Here is a 22,094-nt window from a genome sequence, read left to right as displayed (position 1 = left end):
CTGACCCTAATCTGGTCTCACATGCCAATAATTGGCTTCAGATGTGGCTTGTTGGTTATCTCTATCACTTACTTTTCTTTCAAATGTTGACATGCACATTTCTGTGTGATATGAGGGCCTACCATGGTACCCCAAATTGCAGAATGGCCACTATCCACTGTTTCTTTCTTGTAATGCAGAACCTGCCTACCACTGGAACCCTTTTAACATCCTTGCCTGGGAGGACTGAGCTGTTTTGAACCCTGGTGGGAAGATGTGCCTTCTGGCAATGCCCCATCAGTCAGTGGCCTTGCCTCTATTTCATGCTGTGTCGACTGGCAGAAACCAATCACTTGGGAGCCTAGCTTCCATTCTAATGTGTCATTTCCCCTTCCACCTTAGGTGGAACAATGTGTGGAAAGCATGGCCAAATATGGGATATTTAGCAATTGGTCCTGAATTTTGACTATTCCAAATGGCCAATAGACTAATCATTAGAGACAACCAATCATGTCAAAAGTGTGGTAAAGGGTATGCAGATTCCAATATGTTCTGTCCTGTGGAGGTGCTGAACCAACAGGGATATCACTCCATAATGATTGCAAGCAGAAAAAGTTGCTCCTTCTTCTAGATTTCTGGACAGGACTGCAGCCCTTACTCTCTGTGAATCACCTTTCCTTCTTATTGGTAATAGAAATATGGTTATGTGCATGGCTGACTGCCCAAATGAAAACATTGTTTGAAAGAATAACTTGATGAAACTGTGCTGTTCTTGGTCATCAACAATGTCTAATAAAGAACCATTCGTTGTTAGATTCAGGGCCATATTCGGCTAAATGGGGCAATTACAAACTCCTGTTGGGCTTTGTAGGGAACAGAGATGAGAGCTAATCAAGGGAGGAATACCAAATGGACAAGGACACCTAGTCACCCGACACGTCATTGATTTTAAGTACACGAATGTAAGTTGTTTTTGTGTTTTGTTCAGTCCTTCCTCAGGGTAAGGCGTCCCCTTCTCAGGTTATGGTTCTCACTTCAGCAATTTCAACGTTTGATCAGTAAGCATTGCATTCGTGGTAAATCGCTTCAATCAGCAGTCTCCATGTTCCTTCTTTGTTTTAATGGCATTTGAACCTCATGACCACAGCATTTACGTGCCAGTGTGACACATTAATTTTCTGTTTTTAAATTGATTCTTCGCGTCTGGAGAGGCTGACTTTGGCTGAGTAAAATGTGCTTGGGCAATGAGACTGCCTGTCACACCATGGCACCCAAACATCAATCAAAGAACAAATAAAACACACATTGTAGAATAATTCATCCTACAGGATCTGAAAGAGCCAGGGTACATAATGGTGATTTGTGTTCACAGTAGACTCCATCAATGTCAGAAATAGGATTTGTTGCCAGACCAGCAGGACTGAAAACCTGAATACGTTTGGCAGAGCAAGTTGGCATATGACTTAAATGCTAACCAGCACATGCACCCCCAGTGTGTCACACATTCTCTGGTATGATCAACTTTCAAGGGTAAGGGCCAAGGTCAGAATCGATCCGAACCTTGAACTTTGATATTCCTCGCCAAAGAGACAACTAAAAGCCAGAGTAATAAGGAGTGGAGTTGAGTCTCCATTCTCATCCAGTTCATACTTTTCTCGAGTTTTAGGTGAGAGAAGTAACCTGTACTAGGCCACCATTATTCAAGCATATTCACTTTTTGATCACTCTTCGGGGATTCCCACCTATGACTGAGGGCAACCAGTGTCCTTATTCTTTCACTGATTAGGCACATTCTAAAGACATCTAACATAACCATAACTTACTGGACAATTGGCGCCATGTGTCATCCTTGCTCTAAACATTAACAGCTTTCTTTCCTTCATGGTGTCCTTTACATCGCCAGCCACTCACATTGGGTGTCTCCTCTTTCAGCAAGCAGCACTGCTTGCTCTGGGCCCATCTGTCCCCTTCTCTTTTTGTAGGGGGGCCAAAAGGTGCCCACCTGACTGGATCTCTGATACCATCTTTCCCTATAATCCTGTTCCCACAGACTTCCTTTCCAATTCTTTCCGAGGGCTCCATCCCACAACAACCTGCTGTTGACAGCACCTGCCTTCCTGTCCTCTCCCGTCGCAGCCCTCTCCTGCCACCACCCCTAACCACCATCACTTTTGTGCTCCACCTTTGTCTTATTTGCCCTCCTTTGTCTACACTTGATTCTTCACTGCTCCTCTGATATTTTGTATGTCTCTCCCGAGTTTGTTGTTCACCAATGACGGCACCATCGCTTGGAAGGGGGTCTACTACTTCAGCCCTTGTCTCTCATGTTCTTCTCTCTCGCCTCCCCAAAGCGGGCTTGTTCTCACCTTTCCTCCACATCATGCATCTCTTTTTGCTATGCCGTCCATCTTTTCTGATGTAGGTGTGCCACTGTAATAGAACTTGAGCAATGAATTCAGCGATGGGCTTACACCTTGACACAAGTAAGCATTACAGTTAACAGACATGCCACTGTTCAGTCATGCTTTCTTCATGTATGGATTTTAGTGAGTGGGAGAAAGAGAGAAAGAGAAAGAGAGAGAGAGAGAGAGAGAGAGAGAGAGAGAGTAAGTGAGGGAGACAGAGAGAGCGAGAGTGTACAGTTTACTAGCTATACACATCACTTTGTTGAGCATTATGCACATGCACATGAAGGATCTCCTAGCTCCAGAGAAGAGAGGAGCATAGGGATTTCCCTCTCTGGCATTTCAATGAACAAAACAGTGATCCATAGAGTGAAAGGTCTTCCCTGATCCACAGTGAGAAAGGTGTTTCTTGATCCATAGTGAGAAAGGTATTGATTGATCCACAGTGATAAAGGTGTTCCTTGATCTGTAGTGATAAAGGTGTTCCTTGATCCATAGTGATAAAGGTGCTCCTTGATCCATAGTGAGAAAAGTGCTCCTTGATCCATAGTGAGAAAAGTGCTCCTTGATCCATAGTGAGAAAGGTATTCCTTGATCCACAGTGAGAAAGGTGTTCCTTGATCCAAAGTGACAAAGGTGTTCCTTGATCCATAGTGAGAAAGGTGTTCCTTGATCCACAATGAGAAAGGTATTGCTTGATCCACAGTGATAATGGTAATCCTTGATCCATAGTGAGGAAGGTGCTCCTTAATCCATAGTGAGAAAGGTATTCCTTGATCCATAGTGAGAAAGGTGTTCCTTGATCCAAAGTGACAAAGGTATTCCTTGATCCATAGTGAGAAAGGTGTTCCTTGATCCATAGTGAGAAAGGTGTTCCTTGATCCACAATGAGAAAGGTATTGCTTGATCCACAGTGATAATGGTGTTCCTTGATCCATAGTGAGGAAGGTGCTCCTTAATCCATAGCGGGAAAGGTATTCCTTGATCCATAGTGAGAAAGGTGTTCCTTGATCCAAAGTGACAAAGGTATTCCTTGATCCATAGTGAGAAAGGTATTCGTTGAGCATAGTGAGAAAGGGGTTCTGGTCACAACAGCAAGCAAATGGTTGCCACCTCTCTAAAGAAACCATCTACCAGAGAACTCAAACCAGTCATTTCTGTGTACACGCCATTTTAATATTTCTCTCTGGAGACATCACAGAATAGGAGTGAGGCAGGTGTGCAGCATTTGTGCCTATTCATCTATTGAACTGTCTGCAGGGACATTACAATAAGGAATGCAAGCTGATCTCACACTACACGGGAAGTCAATTCTAAGACTCTCTCTGGAGGTGAGGACCATTGAGAGAGGAGACAAGGTGGGGGCACTTAGAAAATACCATTTATTTTGGAGAAATACTTTCTAAGACAAGAGGAGTTCACTGTTAACACACCTTGGGCCTTATTACACTGTAGGCGGAGGACCATGGCGCTACTAGCGCCATGGTTCATGCCGGTAAAATACCGGCACCGCCTTGGTGGAAAGGGGAATTACCCTTTCCAAGGTTGGCAGGGCGGTAATTCCCCCTTCCACCATTGCCCTTCCCCATTCCCATTTTTGCCCCATAGGGCATAATGGGAATGGGGAAGGCGCTAATTACGGTACCGCAAATTGCGGTACCGTAATTAGCTCCCTGGGTCCCTTTGCGGGTTGTTTTTTAACGCCTGCAAAAAGCAGGCGTTAAATTCCCCCACCCGCATAGGGACCTCGTAGTAAGGCGGTAAGGATTTACCGCTACCGGTTAAATACCGGTACCGGTAACCCCTTACCGCCTACCGTGTAATGAGGCCCATTGAATCATTGGCCTCTCCTTTCAGTGGCCAGCAGTCTCTGGCTGAGAACAGTGTACCATCTTAAAGTGCACTTAATCACTGACCTCTCTCCAAAGGGACCAAGGACTGGTTACACACATGGCTTGCCTTTTATTCACCCTTTTACAGGGTTCACTTTGGGCAAGGTTATTGGAGGAGAAGATGCCATGAAGCAGAACTACAGAAGTGTGTATTACACTGTGGACCAGTCCATTCACATTATTTCCAAAATAACAAAACCATTACATTTGTGCAAAAGTAAGTTCAGACCACTTAACGTCGTGGGTTTTAACATGTGAAAGTATATAATAGGCTAGTTTGTGGAGTGGGTGTCACCAGACCTATGGATAAGGGGTGTATCAGCCACTTGTACTCCCTAGAAATAGGCAGATTCTCCCAAAAAATAAAAATAGGGAGTAAACATACTCCCAACAAAAAGTAGGAATCAAACATAGGGAACATTGTGCCCCTGCTTTCACCCACACAGCTTCATGGATATCTTTGGACCCGTACTGCACATAGTAACAGGAAGAAACTACTATTACTGCCTGATTGGAAGAAGTAAACATCTGTCTTGTAATGTGCATGCATAGCTAGGTGCAAAGAAATCATCATTACTCAAAAAAATCAGTTTTCCAGTTGAAACCTATTTTTACTCGTGTATAAAATACTTCTATTGGGAATTGGAATTACATTTTTACTCCCTAAAAAATCATTTTACTCACAACTTTAAAAAATAGGGAGTAACATACCCCCACTTCCAAATCTTATCTGGAGCACTGGTTGTCACAGAGCGCAACTAAAGGTGTGGGTGAACACACACACACACACGTTTGGTCACTGTTTATTGTCTCTGCTTGGCAACTAGAAAGTTCTCTGCTTGGCAACTTGAAAGTCCTACTGAAGAAAATGGAAAAACATGGCACTGAACGACTACAGTGTGGAACACAAACATTTCTGATTGACCAATGGAAAATATTATTGCTGTTTTAACAAGTTCCGAACAAAAACCCTTTCTTTTCTCCATCAAGGAATTGGTATTGATAGTGTTCCATCATCACAATGGCATACAGGTGTTGCCTGCCAACCAATCTCGATAGACATTCTTTCCACCAATGAAGAGATATTCCCCGCCTCTCCCCAATCCTGTGTGGCACAATCTGGGAAAGCAGCCAAGGCTTCTGTCTATAAAAAGGACACGCTCTCCCTAGGTGTGTGTGCCTCGTCCAGAAGCACAGCCCGACGATGGGGTCCCAGCTGCCATTATGTCTTCTTGTGCTAGTAGCTATCAGCCCACACCACAACGGTAAGATAACCTTGGCCTGACCCATGATCCCAAAAATTACATGAACATCTAGCGGTTCATCTGGCAAGTGTGGAATATGAATGTACCGCCTTGCCAGATCTTATCTTGTTGGCATAGCGCTATCAGTTTAGGAATGGAGTCCCCACTGTATGAGCCAGGGCGATTATGCCTTTGAGACTCCTCACTTCCACGGTTTGGGCTATGGAATTAAAACATGGCCAAGACAAACCCATGTTCTTGCAGAGAGTATTCTTGTTACCTCCCAGCACCATCATCTAGCACTGCATTTGCACCCAACTGAGCAGTCCCTCCCAGAATTCTCGGTTCACTGGACTCCTTTGCTTACAATGGAGCTCCCCTGCATCTTTGGGATTCTATAAGCCAACCATCAAAATGGAGTCCTTTCAAATCTTCTAGCTACATGTTCCAATACCATCCAGGCAATAGTGCAGACTTCTTACGATCCCAGAATGTCATACTAACATAGAGCCTCACTACAAGTTTGGCAATATTTCAGTGATGAATCAGCCGAAATGCTGTAAAACAGAATTGACGTTATCACCACTTGGTCCCGCAGATTTGCTGTGGGATTATAGGTGGCGGTAAGTGGTATAAGTGCTCATTATTTGGAGTCCATGGGATTCCATGGAAATTTCAGCAGAAATACCGCTGGTGGTAATTCTGCTGATTTTGCCATTTGTTGGCAGTAAGGTGGAGGGTTTACCTCCAGCATTTTGGTGGAGGAAAATCCTTCACCTTACCACCAAAGTTGTATTACAGCAGTGTGGTAATGCAGCGGTAATGTAGTGTACCAGAGTTACCACTGCCTTACCACTGTTTTTTTCCCACACTGTCAAACCCAGTTTCATGCCATTACCCAGGGGGTGTCCTAATACTTTCTGGATTTAGAACCACAGCTCTGAGGAACGTTCCTAGTGAATTATCTAGGCTCCAAGCCTCTTGACCCTGAATGACCAATGTGTTTCCTGATGCTGCAGCTGTCCACCCTGTGTGAGGTAGTCATCCTAGGTATTGCTCTGGCGCTGGGCCTTCTGGACAAGCCCTCATTTCTGAAAAGGACAACATGAAACCTATTTGCTAACTATGCCTAGGGGTGGTTGAATAGTTAATATCGTGCTCTGTTCCCTTTCCTGCAACATTTAGTGAAACATCGACATTTAAGCAACATTATTTTGTGCATTTTATAGTGCTCATTTCCTGAATGTATTATTGATTCTTGCAGCCACTGTAAACACAGCGTACCTATGTGTCAAAAAAGAAGGAAGAAATCTATACTTCGCTTCCCCATTAAAAGCAAGAGTAGGGAATGGATGCTCCTGCTGTGGTTTAATAGATTTATTTTGAAGCTCCATATAATTTGGTGGCAGGGATCTGGCATGTTTGCACTCAGGTGTAGCCAGATCCCTATTGCCAAATTCTTTAAATTTGCACGGCCAAGTGCAAAAGGCAGGGGGCAAAATGTGGCACCTTTCATTCATGTCACGGCTCATTTTGAGTAATTTGTTTGGCTGAGAGGAGTGGCAGAACACAACCAGCGGTTCAGCCGCTCACATCCTTCCGCCATACAAATGCCCTGGCATTTGCACTTGGCATGCATTTTCACTCCGGTGCAAATGCTGGGGATGCCTATTGAGTCCGCCAGCTTTAAGCTCCAGCAAAAAGCAGGCAGACTCCATAGGGAGCCATTGTAAACGCTGCCTGCCAGGCGTACCTGGCAGGCAGATTTTACTTTGCAGAGTGGAGTGCAAAAGATGAGGGCACCCAAGCTTGGAAACTACCTTTTGCCCTCACCTTTTGCACTCCGCCATGCAAATGATGAACAATGTCATGGAAAATGCATGTTAGTGCCTCAGTACTGAAGGCTTGGAACGGGTGCCAGGCCAGGTTTCTACGCTCACATTTCCATCTTTGTATAATAGCCCCCCTGAAAGGTCGGGGCTCCAGCTAACCACATGTTTTACATGTAATCCTTCAGAGTACTGTCTGCGGAGTTGGACCGTAGTGCTTCGAAGCCCCACCTGTAAGTAACAGTCCTGCTACTTGTTTGGCTGCAAGTTAATTTCATGGAAAGTTAGTCCTGAGGATTTCAGTTGGCCTCTCTTTTGTGGACGGAAGTTCTCCCTTTCCTTAACGGAGGTGCCTGCTACATCACTTCTCAAGATATTTTGTACTACCACTCCCATGAACCCTCACCATTGTCTTTGCGGGCTAGATATGATGGAGTTCTAGTTACAATCATCTGGAGAACCTAATGTTGCATACTACTGCCTTATCAGACCACATGAGTACTTTCCATGTTCTGCTCTTTGCTACCCATTAACCTTCATCTTGAGAACGTGGTTTTGCAGAATGTAATTCAGAGATTAGCAATCAAATCTTGCAGATCGCGTGTCCAACATGATCATTTAGTCAGTCCCTCAAAAGGCGTTATTTTGAAAAAATACAGACAGCTTCATAAACACACGACTCCATATAATACAGTACTCTATATTCTGAAGTGCACATTTATAAATCATTGTTATCATTTATATTATTTAAGTTCTACAGGCGGTGGCCTCTGCTATTCAGAACTCAGAATACATTAGATTGGATAGAATAAGATAAAATAGGGTCACATAAGAAAACGCACATGGTACACATATCACAAGCATTGGCAAAGTCAATGCGCCTAGTTTTTGATAGGTTTTCGTTTTATTTATGGATGGATGGAAAGAGGGGTGATTTTGATTTCGTGATTGGAGGATGGATGGACTGATGAACGTGCTTGTTTAGATGGATTGTAGATTGTCATTGTGTGAATGGATATGACTGGGTGGATATGTGGGTGTATTGTGCTGGACAAAACAGCACCATCAGGCTTTGCTGAGGTTCGAACTGGGACAAGTCACAGAGTTGGTGTGTAGAGGTGGGGCAGGCTGAACAGGTTTGGTGTGAGAGTGTCAAAGTGGCGGGCTGCTGTGTGTAGGGTGGATGGCACATGCCTCAAGGGGTTGGTGTGTGCTTGAGAGCATGGGGTTGATTTGAGGGGGCATGCTGCTGGGTATGGAGTTTTTTTTAGGAACATTGGGTAAGAAGCCATACAATTTATAATTTGCTCTTTAGGGTAACAAGTGAAAAAAAGAATCGAAAGATGCCACCACACCAATAGCACACATGAGCATTTACAACATTTTAAAGAAGCATGGGGCCAACAATATATGCCAGCATTGCCTCTTTAAACACTCTCATGAAGTTGATCCCACAGTATGTTTTAGCATGACCACTATAAGGCACATATTCATGGTGGCTTGTGCCCACAATATATGTCAAAATGTGCCTGTAAAATCTCCTTTCATGCTACCATTCCCCAAATATAGGCCAGTATCACCACTGTAAACACAATCATGATGGTTGCTTGGTACAGACCAACAAAAAATAGGTGGCCTATACAGCATTTTCATGATGCATGTGGCCAACAATATGTGCTATCATAGCCACCACAAAACACTTTAATGTATGCCTTTATTGCCTCTGTAAAGCACCATGCATTTGCCCAGCAATATATGCATGGATTCCATAACCTGAGTACAATTATAATTCTTCAGTCATTACAGCGCCTCTAACAAGTACAAGTTCTGACATTCTCAGACACAAAAACCTGCAACCCCACCTTTGCTGCAAAAGAGCTCCAACCAGAGCCCATGCCAGGCAGTGGTAGAACAAAGGCTGTTCAGTCCCACTGTAGTTGCTGTTTGCCTGGGGCTCTTCCAGACACACTGAAGTGGGAATGCCCATAGTCCCTGCAACTGAAATCTACATGGGACTAGCACTTCCAATAATCACATGCTCTCCCTGCCTCAGGTCCCACCCTCCTCTATACCCACTCATCCAGATTCAAAATCATGTTTGGTGGGGTCACTTCCATGTATTGACGGTGGTCAGAGAAGATATAAGGTTTTGACGCAAAATGGGCCTCTCTACAGAGGCACCAAAAGTAGGACAGCACGGTCATTGTCGATATCAACATTCCTGCTTCCACACCTGGCTGCTCACGTTACATTAATAGAGAAGTAAAAGGTGAATGTGCAAATGAGACATCAATAAATCTGACCTGTATTGGATTGTCCCTGCTATAGTACTCAGGCTGTCCGTGGTGTAACTACTCTTCATTGATTGACACCATTAAAAGATTCAATGATGTTCCTCTGATGTTGGACTGCTTGTGTGCCTTTAGTATTTTGAGGACATGCTTTATAGTGAATGAATAATGTGATGAATTATGGAGAATCATTATTATATGAATCAAATGATGGTTGTACACACAAAATAAAGCTCACTTGAGAGCTAGGAATATAGTATTCACTCCTTAGTTTGTAATACCATTCAGCAATCACTACGGCTCCTTTTCTGGTCACAGTCTAGTGAGAGCAGGCCAGGGTACAAAATCCATGTCTATAGGTAGAGGCAGAGGAATTGGTAACTGCTGGTTCAGGTTGGTGTGTGACGCGATTCTCCAGCGGTTCAAGATGAGGTCCGCCAGTTTGATGCCATGACCTTGGTGATCCGATGCAGGGTTCAAAGAGGCAGCAGTGCGAGTAAGTTATCAGCGGCAAGCAGGTTGTTCAAGAAGAACTGGTGAAGTGCTCCCCTTGGCATGATGCAGTGGTGAGCTGGTTTGACAGGTGAAATGCAGAGGTAGTTCAACATTTGATGGTGTGCCAAAAGCAGCACTGTGAGCACCTCTAGTTCAAGTGTAGTGATCATGGCTCAAATGTGGTTCAACTGGATTGATTCTGGTAAACAGGGAGCTTTGGCATACCGTGTCTTTCAGATGCTTTGAGACCCACTCCAGGGGCTTTAGGACAGGATGAGTCCATTCAGTTTCTGTTCTCCCTGCTTAGGGGGGTTTGGTGGAGAGTGATGGATCCTTGTCATCGGCAAGAGTTACGCCCAATGTGCCCTGGGAGTGGTAGGAAGCAGTGCTTACCTCTGTCTTGGACTTCTCCTTCCTCCCCTCAATGGCTGATGGCTTTGTAAAGATCAACTCGCCCAAAAGATGTCCAAATTATGTCTTCTTTAAATTCATGAATTCCAAAAGTGAATCAAAGAAGGAGTGGGAAACACCCTCTTTTACATTCAAAAGCCTACAGGTGATTGGACTAAAACAATCCTGCTTTAAGGGGTCCCATCCCTGGCCTTGAGACAAGTGGTATTTGCCTAAAGGAAGTGGAGGAGGCAGAAAGGAATGAGACCCTGCTGTGGCAGTGCCAGGCTGTCTGACAAGAATGCACACAATTCTTCCACAGCTGGCCTAGCTTTCAATGCTAATACATGTATGATATCAATCCGATGTGGCTTCTTATAGTTATGTGAATTACTATCCACCATACCCTAAACTCAGGCATGACTTTATGTTTAAAGATTAAAATGACAGGAGAATAGTAATCCTCATGACTATGTGGTTTTGGAACAAAGGTACAGACTTTAAATGCAGCCTCTGTTCTAAAGTGACTTTGCTGTCACAGCAGCTATCAAGGGGACTCCTGTGACCTCAGGACATGCTCTGTGACAATGGGGAGGAGAGGATGCTGCAGAGCATGATGCTGATTCAGCAGGGTACTATGATATGATATGATAGGTTATTTATAACGCGCTTAATACCCAGAGGTTTCTAAGCGCGGACCCGGGGATCGAACGTGTGTTGCTCCGTGTCGTCTTGCTTCCAAGGCGAACACGTTGCCCCTGAGCTATCCTCCCGAGACAATCTACACTATGCTTTTCCAAGTAGCTTATGAAAGGGGGATCTGATTATCAGATCACCATTACTGAGATTGAACTACCCTCATTATTTGATTAAATAATAATAAAAAAGTTACAGCATCTACATCCTTACCAGGTGGCAATTGCTCACAAATCCCTAGACAAAAAAGTTGAGACCCAACCTTCTAAGTGTCAGGCTCATCCTCAATGTCAGAAATATCTCGTGGCCATCTGCACTATAATTATTAGATCCTGGCTTAGGCAGCATGTCCATTTTACATCTCTGTAGAGATATTGCCCAATGCCCAAGTTCTGCATTCTTCTCAACTATCACCCATTTTTTCTCAGACCCCATCAGCTGCCTGTGAAGTTAGTCAATGGGCTTATCAGCAACTTTTAAGATCTGTTTTGCTGAGTCGACTCCAATGAAAGTTTTCCTTTCCTATAGTCTGGGAGTTTTAGAACTGATGTACTGCTCAAACAAGCTTTGTTACGCTGGATATGTGTCTGGCAGGCAGAGGCATGATGATTTATCTGTCGTGTCTGCACAGCTATAAATATGTCCTGAGGTTCCCTGTGGGCTCTGATTTCAAAAGGGGATCCCACCTGGGAGAAGTTTATTTTCATTTCACAAGACCACCCAGACACAGGTAGTGTATTTAAGGGGGTCTGGTGTATCTATCCTGGCTTGCCAGTGCCTAGGCAAGACTGGACAGAGTGCTCGGTTTGCATTTGTAAAAATGATCTGACAAGCTTGCAGATGTCCCGATCACATTTAAGTGACCAGCAAGTGTCTCAGAAGTCAAGTCTGGTAGGAAACCCCTGTGGTCTGGTTGAACAACCAATTCCTGGCTGTCCCATGCCTCAGAATTCTTGGGATCCTTGACTTTGAAATGGTCAGGGCTTTCACCTTACACCAGTTCCTGGTTTTTAAATATTGCAGGGCTTTCACTCTTTGCCTGGTCCCCTTTTTGGAATAGTTAAGGGCCTCTGCTGTGCACCTGCTCCCCTGTCTGCCTCAACAGACTTATCAGTTGGACATTCCCCTGTTCCTGGCAAACATCAACCTGACCTGTTACTCCAGCTGAAAACAATTATTTTAGTTATGGCAGGCCCTTCAGATTTTAAACTTGTCTCCTCGCCCTCACAGGCTCCTTTGCTATGCCAGTAGGCAACCCTGAGATCACTGAATTGTCAATTCGCAGAACCTTCTTTCACAAGAGTAGGTGACTCAGTGGACTTCAGGACTGAACTGGGAGTTGCCAGTGAAACCGGTCTCTCACGCTACCCAGCCGAGGATTTGTCTTGTTTTTGGAATAGGCCATGTCTTGCGCTCTGCACCTGTTCCCCTTGTGGGAGTCGCTCAGGCCCTCTGCCCTACACTTGCTCTCTGGTCTGCTTCCAAAGACCTGCCAGGGTGGCACAGTTACTCTGTTTGTGGCAAACTTCTGGTACTCCAACTGAAGGCAACTCATTCAGTTTGGTATGCCTTTTAGGTCTGAAACTTCCCTGTCCACCAACTCAGCTCTTTTTCTGTGCTGTAGGAAACCCTGAGATCACTGAGCCTGGTACTAAATCTATAGTGACCTCAATTGCATCTGATCCCTCTCTCACAAGAGCAGGCATCTCAGGGAGCTTCGGGTTAGGACAGGAAGCCACCAGCAAGACCCATCTCTTGTGCTCTCCAACTCAGGAAGCCTTATGACAAGGTTGTTTTGGAACATATCTGCAGACTTTACATGAAGCTTCTGTGCTGAAGTGAATTGGTTGTCAAGGCAGCTGTCAAATGGGCAACTCTGATGTCTGAACCTGCTCTGTACCACTGGAGAGCAGGTGCTGCAAATAAAGATGCTGATTCAGCAGGATTTATGAAACAAGGAACTGATTAGCAGATCACCATTTCTGAGATGGATTTACCCCCTTCATTTCATTAATTAATAATAATTGAAAAAGCTAGAGCTTCTCTATTCTTGCCAGAGGGCAGTTCCTCACATCATCACAGCTCCTGGACAAACAGTGTCTTACATGTTTGGATTTTTAAAATTTCAAAAATAGGGATATTGTAGGAATTATGAACTTTGACCCAGATTACATGCCTTGACGCAACATTCCAGATGTTGCAAATATCAATAAAGAACAAATAGCTACCATAGCAAACAAAATACTATTTTAGTTACCAACCAAATGTTCTACAGTGGTCTGTATTGCAAGTAGTGAAGCGTAATTTGATTACTTCTGTGACTCCACTCTAATTTCCTTGTCCCTCCTCATTGACTAGCTTGACTAGCCTGAATATTCTATCCTGCAACATAGCTGGCATTCAGGAAAACCTACTTGATGAGGTTTAGTGGGACCTTATTTGGTAATACGACCTGGTTTGTTTTCAAGAAACATAGTGCCTTTCCAACTTGTATTTTCAAGGATATTTAAGCTTTGCTATTTCTGCTGTGAATGGCACTCGATCGAAGACCTGGCGGGGGAATGATAACATGGCTGAGTGCTTCCTTTGATGCCTGAATAATTGCTCATGATTTTGCTCACCAGATTTACAGGCACTATTTATTATTCCCAAGGGTAAGAAACTTGAATATTTGTAACAGGGTCAATCAGACAGCCAGTATGGTCACTCCAATTCGTGCTAGATCTAAGACCTACAAGGATTTGCATATTATGTAACTAGACTACCTCAACTTATTTGAGCCAATTGAAATCATGACTCAAATTATGGAAGATGAGGATGTTACGTAGTCCATCCCAGATCTATATTCCACTAAACGTAAACATTTGAATAGACACGCCATAGAGAGAGCATGCATTTTATGCAGCCTGGAGTTGAGGGTCTGCAATGGCAGAGTTGAGGGAGACGAACCCGTGATTCCCACATATGCTGCTGGTAAAAATAGTTCCCATATCGATTACATTCTAATCAAATCCCACAACTGGCCGTATGTGAGATAATTTGAGGACAATTAACCACATTGAATGTGACCGTCGACCTCTATCCCTAGAACCTCTGATTCCCTTCTTCAATTGTACAGAAACAATAAGCGATGTTAGAAATAATGTCTGTGACCAGGAAACCTGGAAATGGGCCTTCTATCCATAGAACTGTACAAATGTATTCTACCTTTCCTGGAGAGAGTTTATCACCCATCCATATTGGTTGGGAGAAGTAATGGATTAGTATGCTGATACAGGCCTACAATACTATAATTCAGGCAAAAAAGAAATGCTTTGTACAAAACACATTGAATATCCTCCTTGAGGCTGTGAACAATAAAGATTCCAGGACATTGTGGAGAATAATATCTAAAGGTGAAACTGGTCATCATAATGAACTTGGAGTTAACATTAGGAAGGATGATTGGTTTCGTTTCTTATATGAAGACAATCGCCCACAATTCACCAACAATATCATTGTGCCCCTAAAGGCTGACAGTGCACCGTGTATCATCTTGCAATTTACATTGAATGAAGTTCAGTAGGCAATTTACGCCCAAATGTTTAGCAAAGCAGCGGACCCTGACAAGATACCCATTGACTCTTTCAAAAGCGAAATCATCCTTTGGGCACCTACCTTATTAAGTTTGTTTAACCTGTTAGCATGTTCTGCTGTAGTGCCTAATTCTTGGACAAAGGCAGAAATAATATCTGTGTACAAAAAAGACGATAGAAATGATTTGAAAAACTGTAGGCCTATCTCTTTACTCGACACAGAAGGTAAAATCTATGCCAATGTGCTGTTAGGCCGACTATTAACCTGGATTAAATCATGCAAACCGATCAATCATCACCAGGCTGGTTTACAACATGGCCTTAACACCACCGATCAATGATTTAGATTCTATCTGTTAGTGCTAAATTATATTACTCTAAGAAGCCCAACCTTTATGTCTGCTTTGTGAACTGCATTCAGCAGTGTTCCCCACAGTAGACTATGGCAGAGATTGGTAACTATCTACACTCCACTGTCTTTGGTAAAAGCAATCATAGCCTTGTATAGAAATAATAATGCTGCTGTCAGGTGGTCCCTGGCAGGAGTCCTGACTCCATTTTTTCCCATCCTGAAGTGGACCCAAAAGGGATGCATCCTGGAAACAACTTTGTTCTGTCTATTCATAAATGCTCTCTTTGAATTGCTGGACAGTGCGAATGTTGATGCACCCCTACTAGGTCATGACAGGATCTTGCTTCTTTTGTTCGAACATCATGCACTATTAATTTCTATGACGGCATCTTGACTACTCAAGTAGTGGGATCTTTTTTATAAATTCTGTGAGGAGAATGGACTAGAAATCAATATGACCAAAACCAAGACCATGGTCTTCCGTCATCCTAGAAAATAAGTGTCAAGGCTGCAAATCATTGTAGTTACACTTTCCTTGTGCAGGTGTATGAGTATGATTATTTAGGTATTAGATTCATTAGTAAATGCTCCTGGGTTGGTCAAATAGATAAAGCCACACTTGGTAGATCAAGTAATGCTATTGTTAAATTTGCCAGAGTTTGTGGTAATGGTGCTGGTTGTCCATCTCTCCAAGTATATAATGGCAGGGAAAAATAGGCCTCCTGTACTGTGCTGAATTGTGCGGCTACTTTAAAAACCATAACTTATCCAGAATAGAGACTAGATTCCTCAATAATAAATTATGTTTGCAGAGGACCCAGACCACCTCTCTAAAAACGGAATTCAATTGGAATAGTGTTAATCAAGAATTAATACTTCAATCGCTGTTATTCTGGGCTACAATTGGTCTTCTCCATCTTCATCCACGTTTTGTGAAAACCTTACTGATGTTCTTAACCAGAAGGTTCATCCCCCTTTGCCTTGGTGCAGTTATATCAACTTCTGGGAGCCCATTCTATTAAAGTGGGATTGCTTGATACTTAGCAATGAGTGTGTTACCTCAAGAAAGAGTCTTTGGAGAGAGGGCCCTCAACTAAGGTGAGGTGCCTGTCCCTAGGGGAGGGGTGACGTGCGGGTCTGGGGCTTGAGCAGTGTCACAATCACTAGGGCCACATTTCTGTGAGAAACTATTTGTGGGGGCCTTTTAGACCCCTCTGATTTTAATTCGAACTTCAGGGAAGTGTGTGGGCCCTAAGTTGTTGACTACTTGCTATTTAAAATAACGTACAGACAGACGTTACAGACATCAAGGTGCAATAGTAAAAAGCCCTCTTAGATAGGGCCTGGGATTAAGTGAGGCTGGATGAGTTCAGTAGTCCAGCCCCCGGGGGGTCTCATCGTTAAAAATGTTATACGGACCACAGGTTGCTTTTGGTGTTCAAAGGCCAATGTCCATGTAAATGAAACAGAGGAGTTGGAGAATCATTTCCAATTGGTATCCCTGCATAATCTTTGGGATATCCTGTTAGGAGGGGTTGACCGGTTTCGATGACGTCCTTAATTTGTCATCTTCTTCAGGACCAGATGGTTGACTCTGTCTTGCATGAGATCAGCGTTTAGGTCGATTTGGGGATGTGTCACCCCATCTACCTCATACCACAGACCCAGTGGTGAAGGTCTGGGTGTTTTTCGGATGGCTGTCCAGTCATTCACAGGTTGCCAAAGTCTGGAATGGACCCAATTGGGTCAGGGTGCTCCATATGTCTCGTTGAGAAGCTCGTGCTGGTAGTAGCGCGTAGCATGGGATGTTGCTCTCCGTGTTATCCCACACCTCACACGCTCATGTTGCCAGGCATTGTCATATGTTCTTAAGTACATTAAAAAAAATGTACAAAAACAACTCAGGATTGATGTGTCTCTACTTTTAACAAACTATCTAAACTCAGTACAAAGATAACCTCATTGAAACTGGACAACCACCAACTGCCAGCGCCCACACTCAACAAGGTTTGTCACCCCATCTAGTACCTAACGTCTAGGGAACCTTGGAGTTTTGGTTCTCTGACAAACCATATGCCAGGCTGCAGGCAATATTATAATCCAATATTGTGCGCAGGGGACCGGCTATCCCGAACACAACTTCAAACCTTTTGGACCTTTACTCTATCTATAGGCTGTATAAAGAAAAGGTGGAATGCGACTTTCAATGGATTATGTCTGTGCTGTTATGGCATGATCAAGACTTTTTACCATTTTATATTTTTCTGGCCTTTACTTAAAGATCTGTGAGCTGCTTATTTGATCCCATTAATGATCCCATGAATACAATGCTTCTGTGTTAGTTGTGTTAGTGATGCCCTAAACGTGTGTAGCTCTACGACAGACATCAAGATGGCCTTAGGCGTGGCTACTTATATTCACAGAGCCTAGCCTTGTAGAATTAAATGGTCTAATGCTGTTACTACTCGATTTTTGTAATCTCCCTTTTGCTGTTGTTAAGGGACATTTGTTATCATATTTGATACAATTGGGATATTTTTAAATACAAATTTTGCATAGTGCTATGCTCTCACGTGTATACTCTGGGTGGAACATATTTGTATATTGTTTTCACTATCATGTTGTATGCAGTGCTTTATTGACATGTGTCGAATAGAGCTTGACATTGAATTTTATATTACATGCCCCACATTGCATGGTATGGTATTGCGTGTCATGATGTCAAGTCATGATATTGCAGGGATACATCCAGAAGAACCAACAGAGGCCTAGAGCTGTGCCTTCATAGACCGTTACAGCAGCAACATTACAAATCGCTGCCACCCAGTCACAGTTAAAGCATCACATGCCCTCTATAGTCATCATATGCAGCACATTTCCACATGCTGCTATAAAATGCCAGATGCTGCCTCCTGCATGTGAGTATTGCCATCTTATATGAATTATCCCCATCCTAAATACCCCTGGTGGCAGCACAATATGCCACTCTATAGACTAGTGTCAGTGCTGTTCGACCAATATGGTGATGAGTGATAGAGTTAAGGGCCTAATTCATGGAACGTTTAGCGTTGTGCAAAGTGACTTTGTACTGCCAACAAACACGTTGAACTGGAACAAATTTACAGAGAGATGTGAAGTGTAATTTTTGCAGAGCATAGTCACTTGCACTGCAAAAGAACTCTTTGCACTGCGGTTTGTGGCCCCCGTTCGCATTTTAAAAATCCCTGCCTCTTCAAATTCATCTATGAGATTTTTTAGTTATTTTCACTAGACCTTAAAACGCATCTATTTCGTAGACCTTTGCTCCTGTTCTTGATCGTTAGCCATTGTTCTAACTGCACCCAGATGTGGCCTAGTCTTCTCAGTGCAGGTTATACACACACCCACAAACACACATATATATTCAATGAAAACACTTTGTTAAAGTGATGTTATGGTTAAGGTGCACTAATAAAAACCTATCAAATTCAGTTAAAAAAACGTTGTTGCCCCTCTAAGGGACCTGCAATGACATAATACACATCTGGCAACACCACCACACATGAGCTTACCTATGGTCAAGTGGCAATGACTAGAACCTCCCATCACAATATCATATTACCACAAGATGCCGTGAGCCTGTGGTACATTTTAAAGAAAAACGCGGAATCACTTGTAATCACTGATCTACTATTTAACAATGCTCTGTAGTTACAGACACTCACCGTGATGAGCACCTGCAGTGTTAGTTCTGTCTGCTAGGATTGGCAGGGTGTTGCAACTTGTCCCTTTGAAAGGTTGCTACAAACTGTGCTATTGGGCACTAGCCACACGATTAGCATTCTGCATGGTGTGCATCAAAATATTCTGCTTGTCCTTTGTGTGGAACTCTTGAAGGCACGCCCCTGTACGCTCATGCCAGAAAAATGACAACCCACCAGGGAAAAAAGGCCCAGAGACTTTTTGCAAGGATAACACGTTTGAATCATACAAAAATAAGAATGCAAGCAAAGAACTCTGCTGCTCGTGAGCTTTCTGGCCGAATTAGTACAAGCAGAGGCATATAAGACATCACAGCGTCATCATTGTACAGTAAAAATCTGCATGGCTGGTTGGTGAGACCATAAGCATGGGCCTGCTCCATAGGGGATGCCGGGCTGCGATTGGCTCCAGTCTCGGCTAGCTGTCTTCTGCCACGTATGGTCAGCTGGGCTCATCTCTCCAGGGACTGACGGTCAGGCTTTTCACATGTTGCTATCACGGAGTTACTATTATAGAATAATACTATTACATCATTATGGCATGCACCTGGGAAACTTGGGGACTGGCACAGGAGGAGGAACATGATCATTCTGACCCCCACATTCTTTCTCAGTTCATATCGCACTATCCGCACCCAAGGCTTTCACCTTCGCTTTGGACTATAATGTATTCCTCCCTGTACCTTGTATGGCAAAGGGTGTCATTCTGGGATAAGGTTAACGGCTGTGTTCATTTTAGATCTTTTACTACCACTGGGTCTATGGTTGGTGGTCTGAGGTCACCTACTTTCACGAAATTCAGGGGTCTTGGTTTGGGTCGGTGGTGGGTGGGTGCTATTACTCCTGGTGGGTTGGGTGGGGATTGGAAGTTTGCTGGTGGCCAGGCTATGATGAATGCGAGCCACATAGAGCCTGGTGCTGTCTCATGGCCTTGTAGGGCATGTTCCTCTCTGGGATAATGAGTAATTGTAACAGTTAAGGAACAAATGGAAGTTTCTGTGGGAATTAGCAATGCAGGTATATCTGCCCTCAGTTTTTGGGCCTGTTCAGGTTTCTCCGCCGGGCCTGCGTTTACCGCGCATCCATGCAGAACTGAATGTGTCTACCATAACTACAAAAATGGCACCTCTTTATATGCACACACTAAGTCTATACACCTACACTTCATGCAATATTGTGTTGTATTTTTGCTGGGATTCTTAGCACAGCCCTCTCCCCCCTGGTACATCACATGTCTATCTATGAGACTTGCCTCACTCTAACGCACATAGGGGGGGTTAGAAAGGCTAATTTCCTTCCCAACAATCTGCTGGTTGTTTGATAAACTGGACCACATTGTTCACGGCAATCGGACCGCTTGTACAAACGATCGCTGCACACGCCCTAGTACTTTCCTAACATAGTGCCATTACCGATTCTATTCAGAAGTAATTTTGCCACACTCCAATTCGGGATTTTGAATCATGAATATGTTAAACATGAAGCAAATGTTTAACCTTCAATTATGAAATAAGAGAGCAATCTACTTTATTTTTTGAAATTCACTAGCCACCAAACCCCTGAGGAACCGCCAGAGATCAAGCGGGGAAACATGTGTCGGGACTAGGCTGAACACTAAATGAATGTATAAATACTTAACTTTAATTTCACAAAGAAGATAATGCTAGACATTGAATGACTGTACAATTCAAATTGAATATATTATTCAAAACAACAAGCATAATAAATCAAGGTTAAGACAACTATACCATTTGTCCCATGCAAGAGTGAATTGTTTATTCTGTTTTCGGATTTTTTCTGACTGTGAAAGTCTTTTTTCTGTTCAAGCACGGACTACAATAAGGTATAGTTCGTTTTCTTTGCTAGGTTTTTGCCTTCTGCAGTCTGAGGGTAATAGACCTTTGTCCTGCTGCTTTTACATCAGCTGAAGACTGTGTTGTTTCTGGCTTTTTCTTTGTTTGATAAACTGCAGCTTAACAACACAATTTTAACTGTATTCAATGGCTACATTTTATCCATCAAGGGGACATTTGTTGGCTATTTGGTGAACTGCACTCTTCAATTTCAATGTAATTCTATGTGCATAGCTTCACATTCTCTGCATGCGTCAACTGCTAAATAAGGCACAGGTGATCATTTCAAAATCAATACCATGAAAAATACTGCTTTAATTATAAAGACACCCACTGGTTGTTTGATGTAGTGCAGATTACATCAAACTATTAATGGTATCCCTTAGCTCTACATTATCCATCGTGGGGTTATCACTGACTGTTTGGTGAAGTGCACACTTCAATATCCATTTAATTATTGGGTGCAGTTTCAACCTTTCTACATGAGTCTACACGCTTGTCAGGCGGAATTTCTCTGAAGCAGAGGAAAAGAATACATCCTCAAAGCCGTGCAGGATGATGCTAGACTGTCCTCAGACAGGGACATGTCTACTGGACCTGTCCCTTTTGTACCCTTCCATTTTGCCACATTATACATGGGTGCTAATCCCATCGTAATTAACTGTATAACTGCAACAGTGATACACGGGTCAGCTAAAACTGGATCACTTCTTCCTTCACTAACCACCATCAAGTGGCACTCCCACATTTTAAATTCTTTTCCTTCTTTACCTAAAATCTGGTGTTCCACTGGGTTCATCTTGTTCTTCTGTATTTAATCTTTATGTCCAGCTTATCTGTTGTCCCCTAAAGCTGACCGACATCATATTGGACATCCAATGTATGAGTATCTGGTAGATATCATGCGCGATGCTCGATTGTCCAACATGTTGCCAAAGTATTTGGTTTAAGCATCCAGAAATGAAATAAATCTAGCCCAGTAGTTTTCACTACTATCAGTGTTTTACGAATGGGTACTTGTAAGGTTTTTATTTGACTTACCATTGTTCTCTCAGCCAGCAAAATGTAGTAATATATGTTCAAAAGCAATGGCCCCAACACCTATTCATTGGATTTAAAAAGGCTCAAACAGCATGAATGTATTCTTTGCTCTTATTTGCTGCCTGTGATCTAATTGCTTGACTGATGTGTAGATTTCCTGCAAAGAGATAAGGTCAAACTGAAAAGACTTTTGTATTACATTCAGAGAGGAGTAGATGTGTTGGGGTTTCTCGGTCTGGCTATTTGGGATTCAAGAGGTGTCTCTCGGTTTGCTGTCAGCATACTATTGACTTTGGAGTAGATCTGCTTCAC

General features: G+C 43.2%; 1 protein-coding gene across 1 annotated transcript in view; it reads left to right on the top strand.

Annotated features, from left to right (window-relative positions):
* The first annotated feature begins 5,337 nt into the window (after positions 1 to 5,337).
* Positions 5,338 to 22,094, top strand: part of LOC138503896 (mucin-2-like) — a 577,632-nt gene continuing 560,875 nt past the window's right edge. The window contains exon 1 of the mRNA XM_069623967.1: positions 5,338 to 5,541. Coding sequence (XP_069480068.1) covers positions 5,481 to 5,541 — 61 coding nt within the window. The 5' untranslated portion in view covers positions 5,338 to 5,480. The remainder of the gene's footprint in view (positions 5,542 to 22,094) is intronic.

The sequence above is a fragment of the Ambystoma mexicanum genome, chromosome 11 (assembly GCF_040938575.1).
Source record: "Ambystoma mexicanum isolate Mex_15411 chromosome 11, UKY_AmexF1_1, whole genome shotgun sequence".
Taxonomy (NCBI): Eukaryota; Metazoa; Chordata; class Amphibia; order Caudata; family Ambystomatidae; genus Ambystoma; species Ambystoma mexicanum.
Note: the sequence above shows the minus strand (reverse complement) of the source record. Positions and strands in the feature narration are given on the sequence as shown.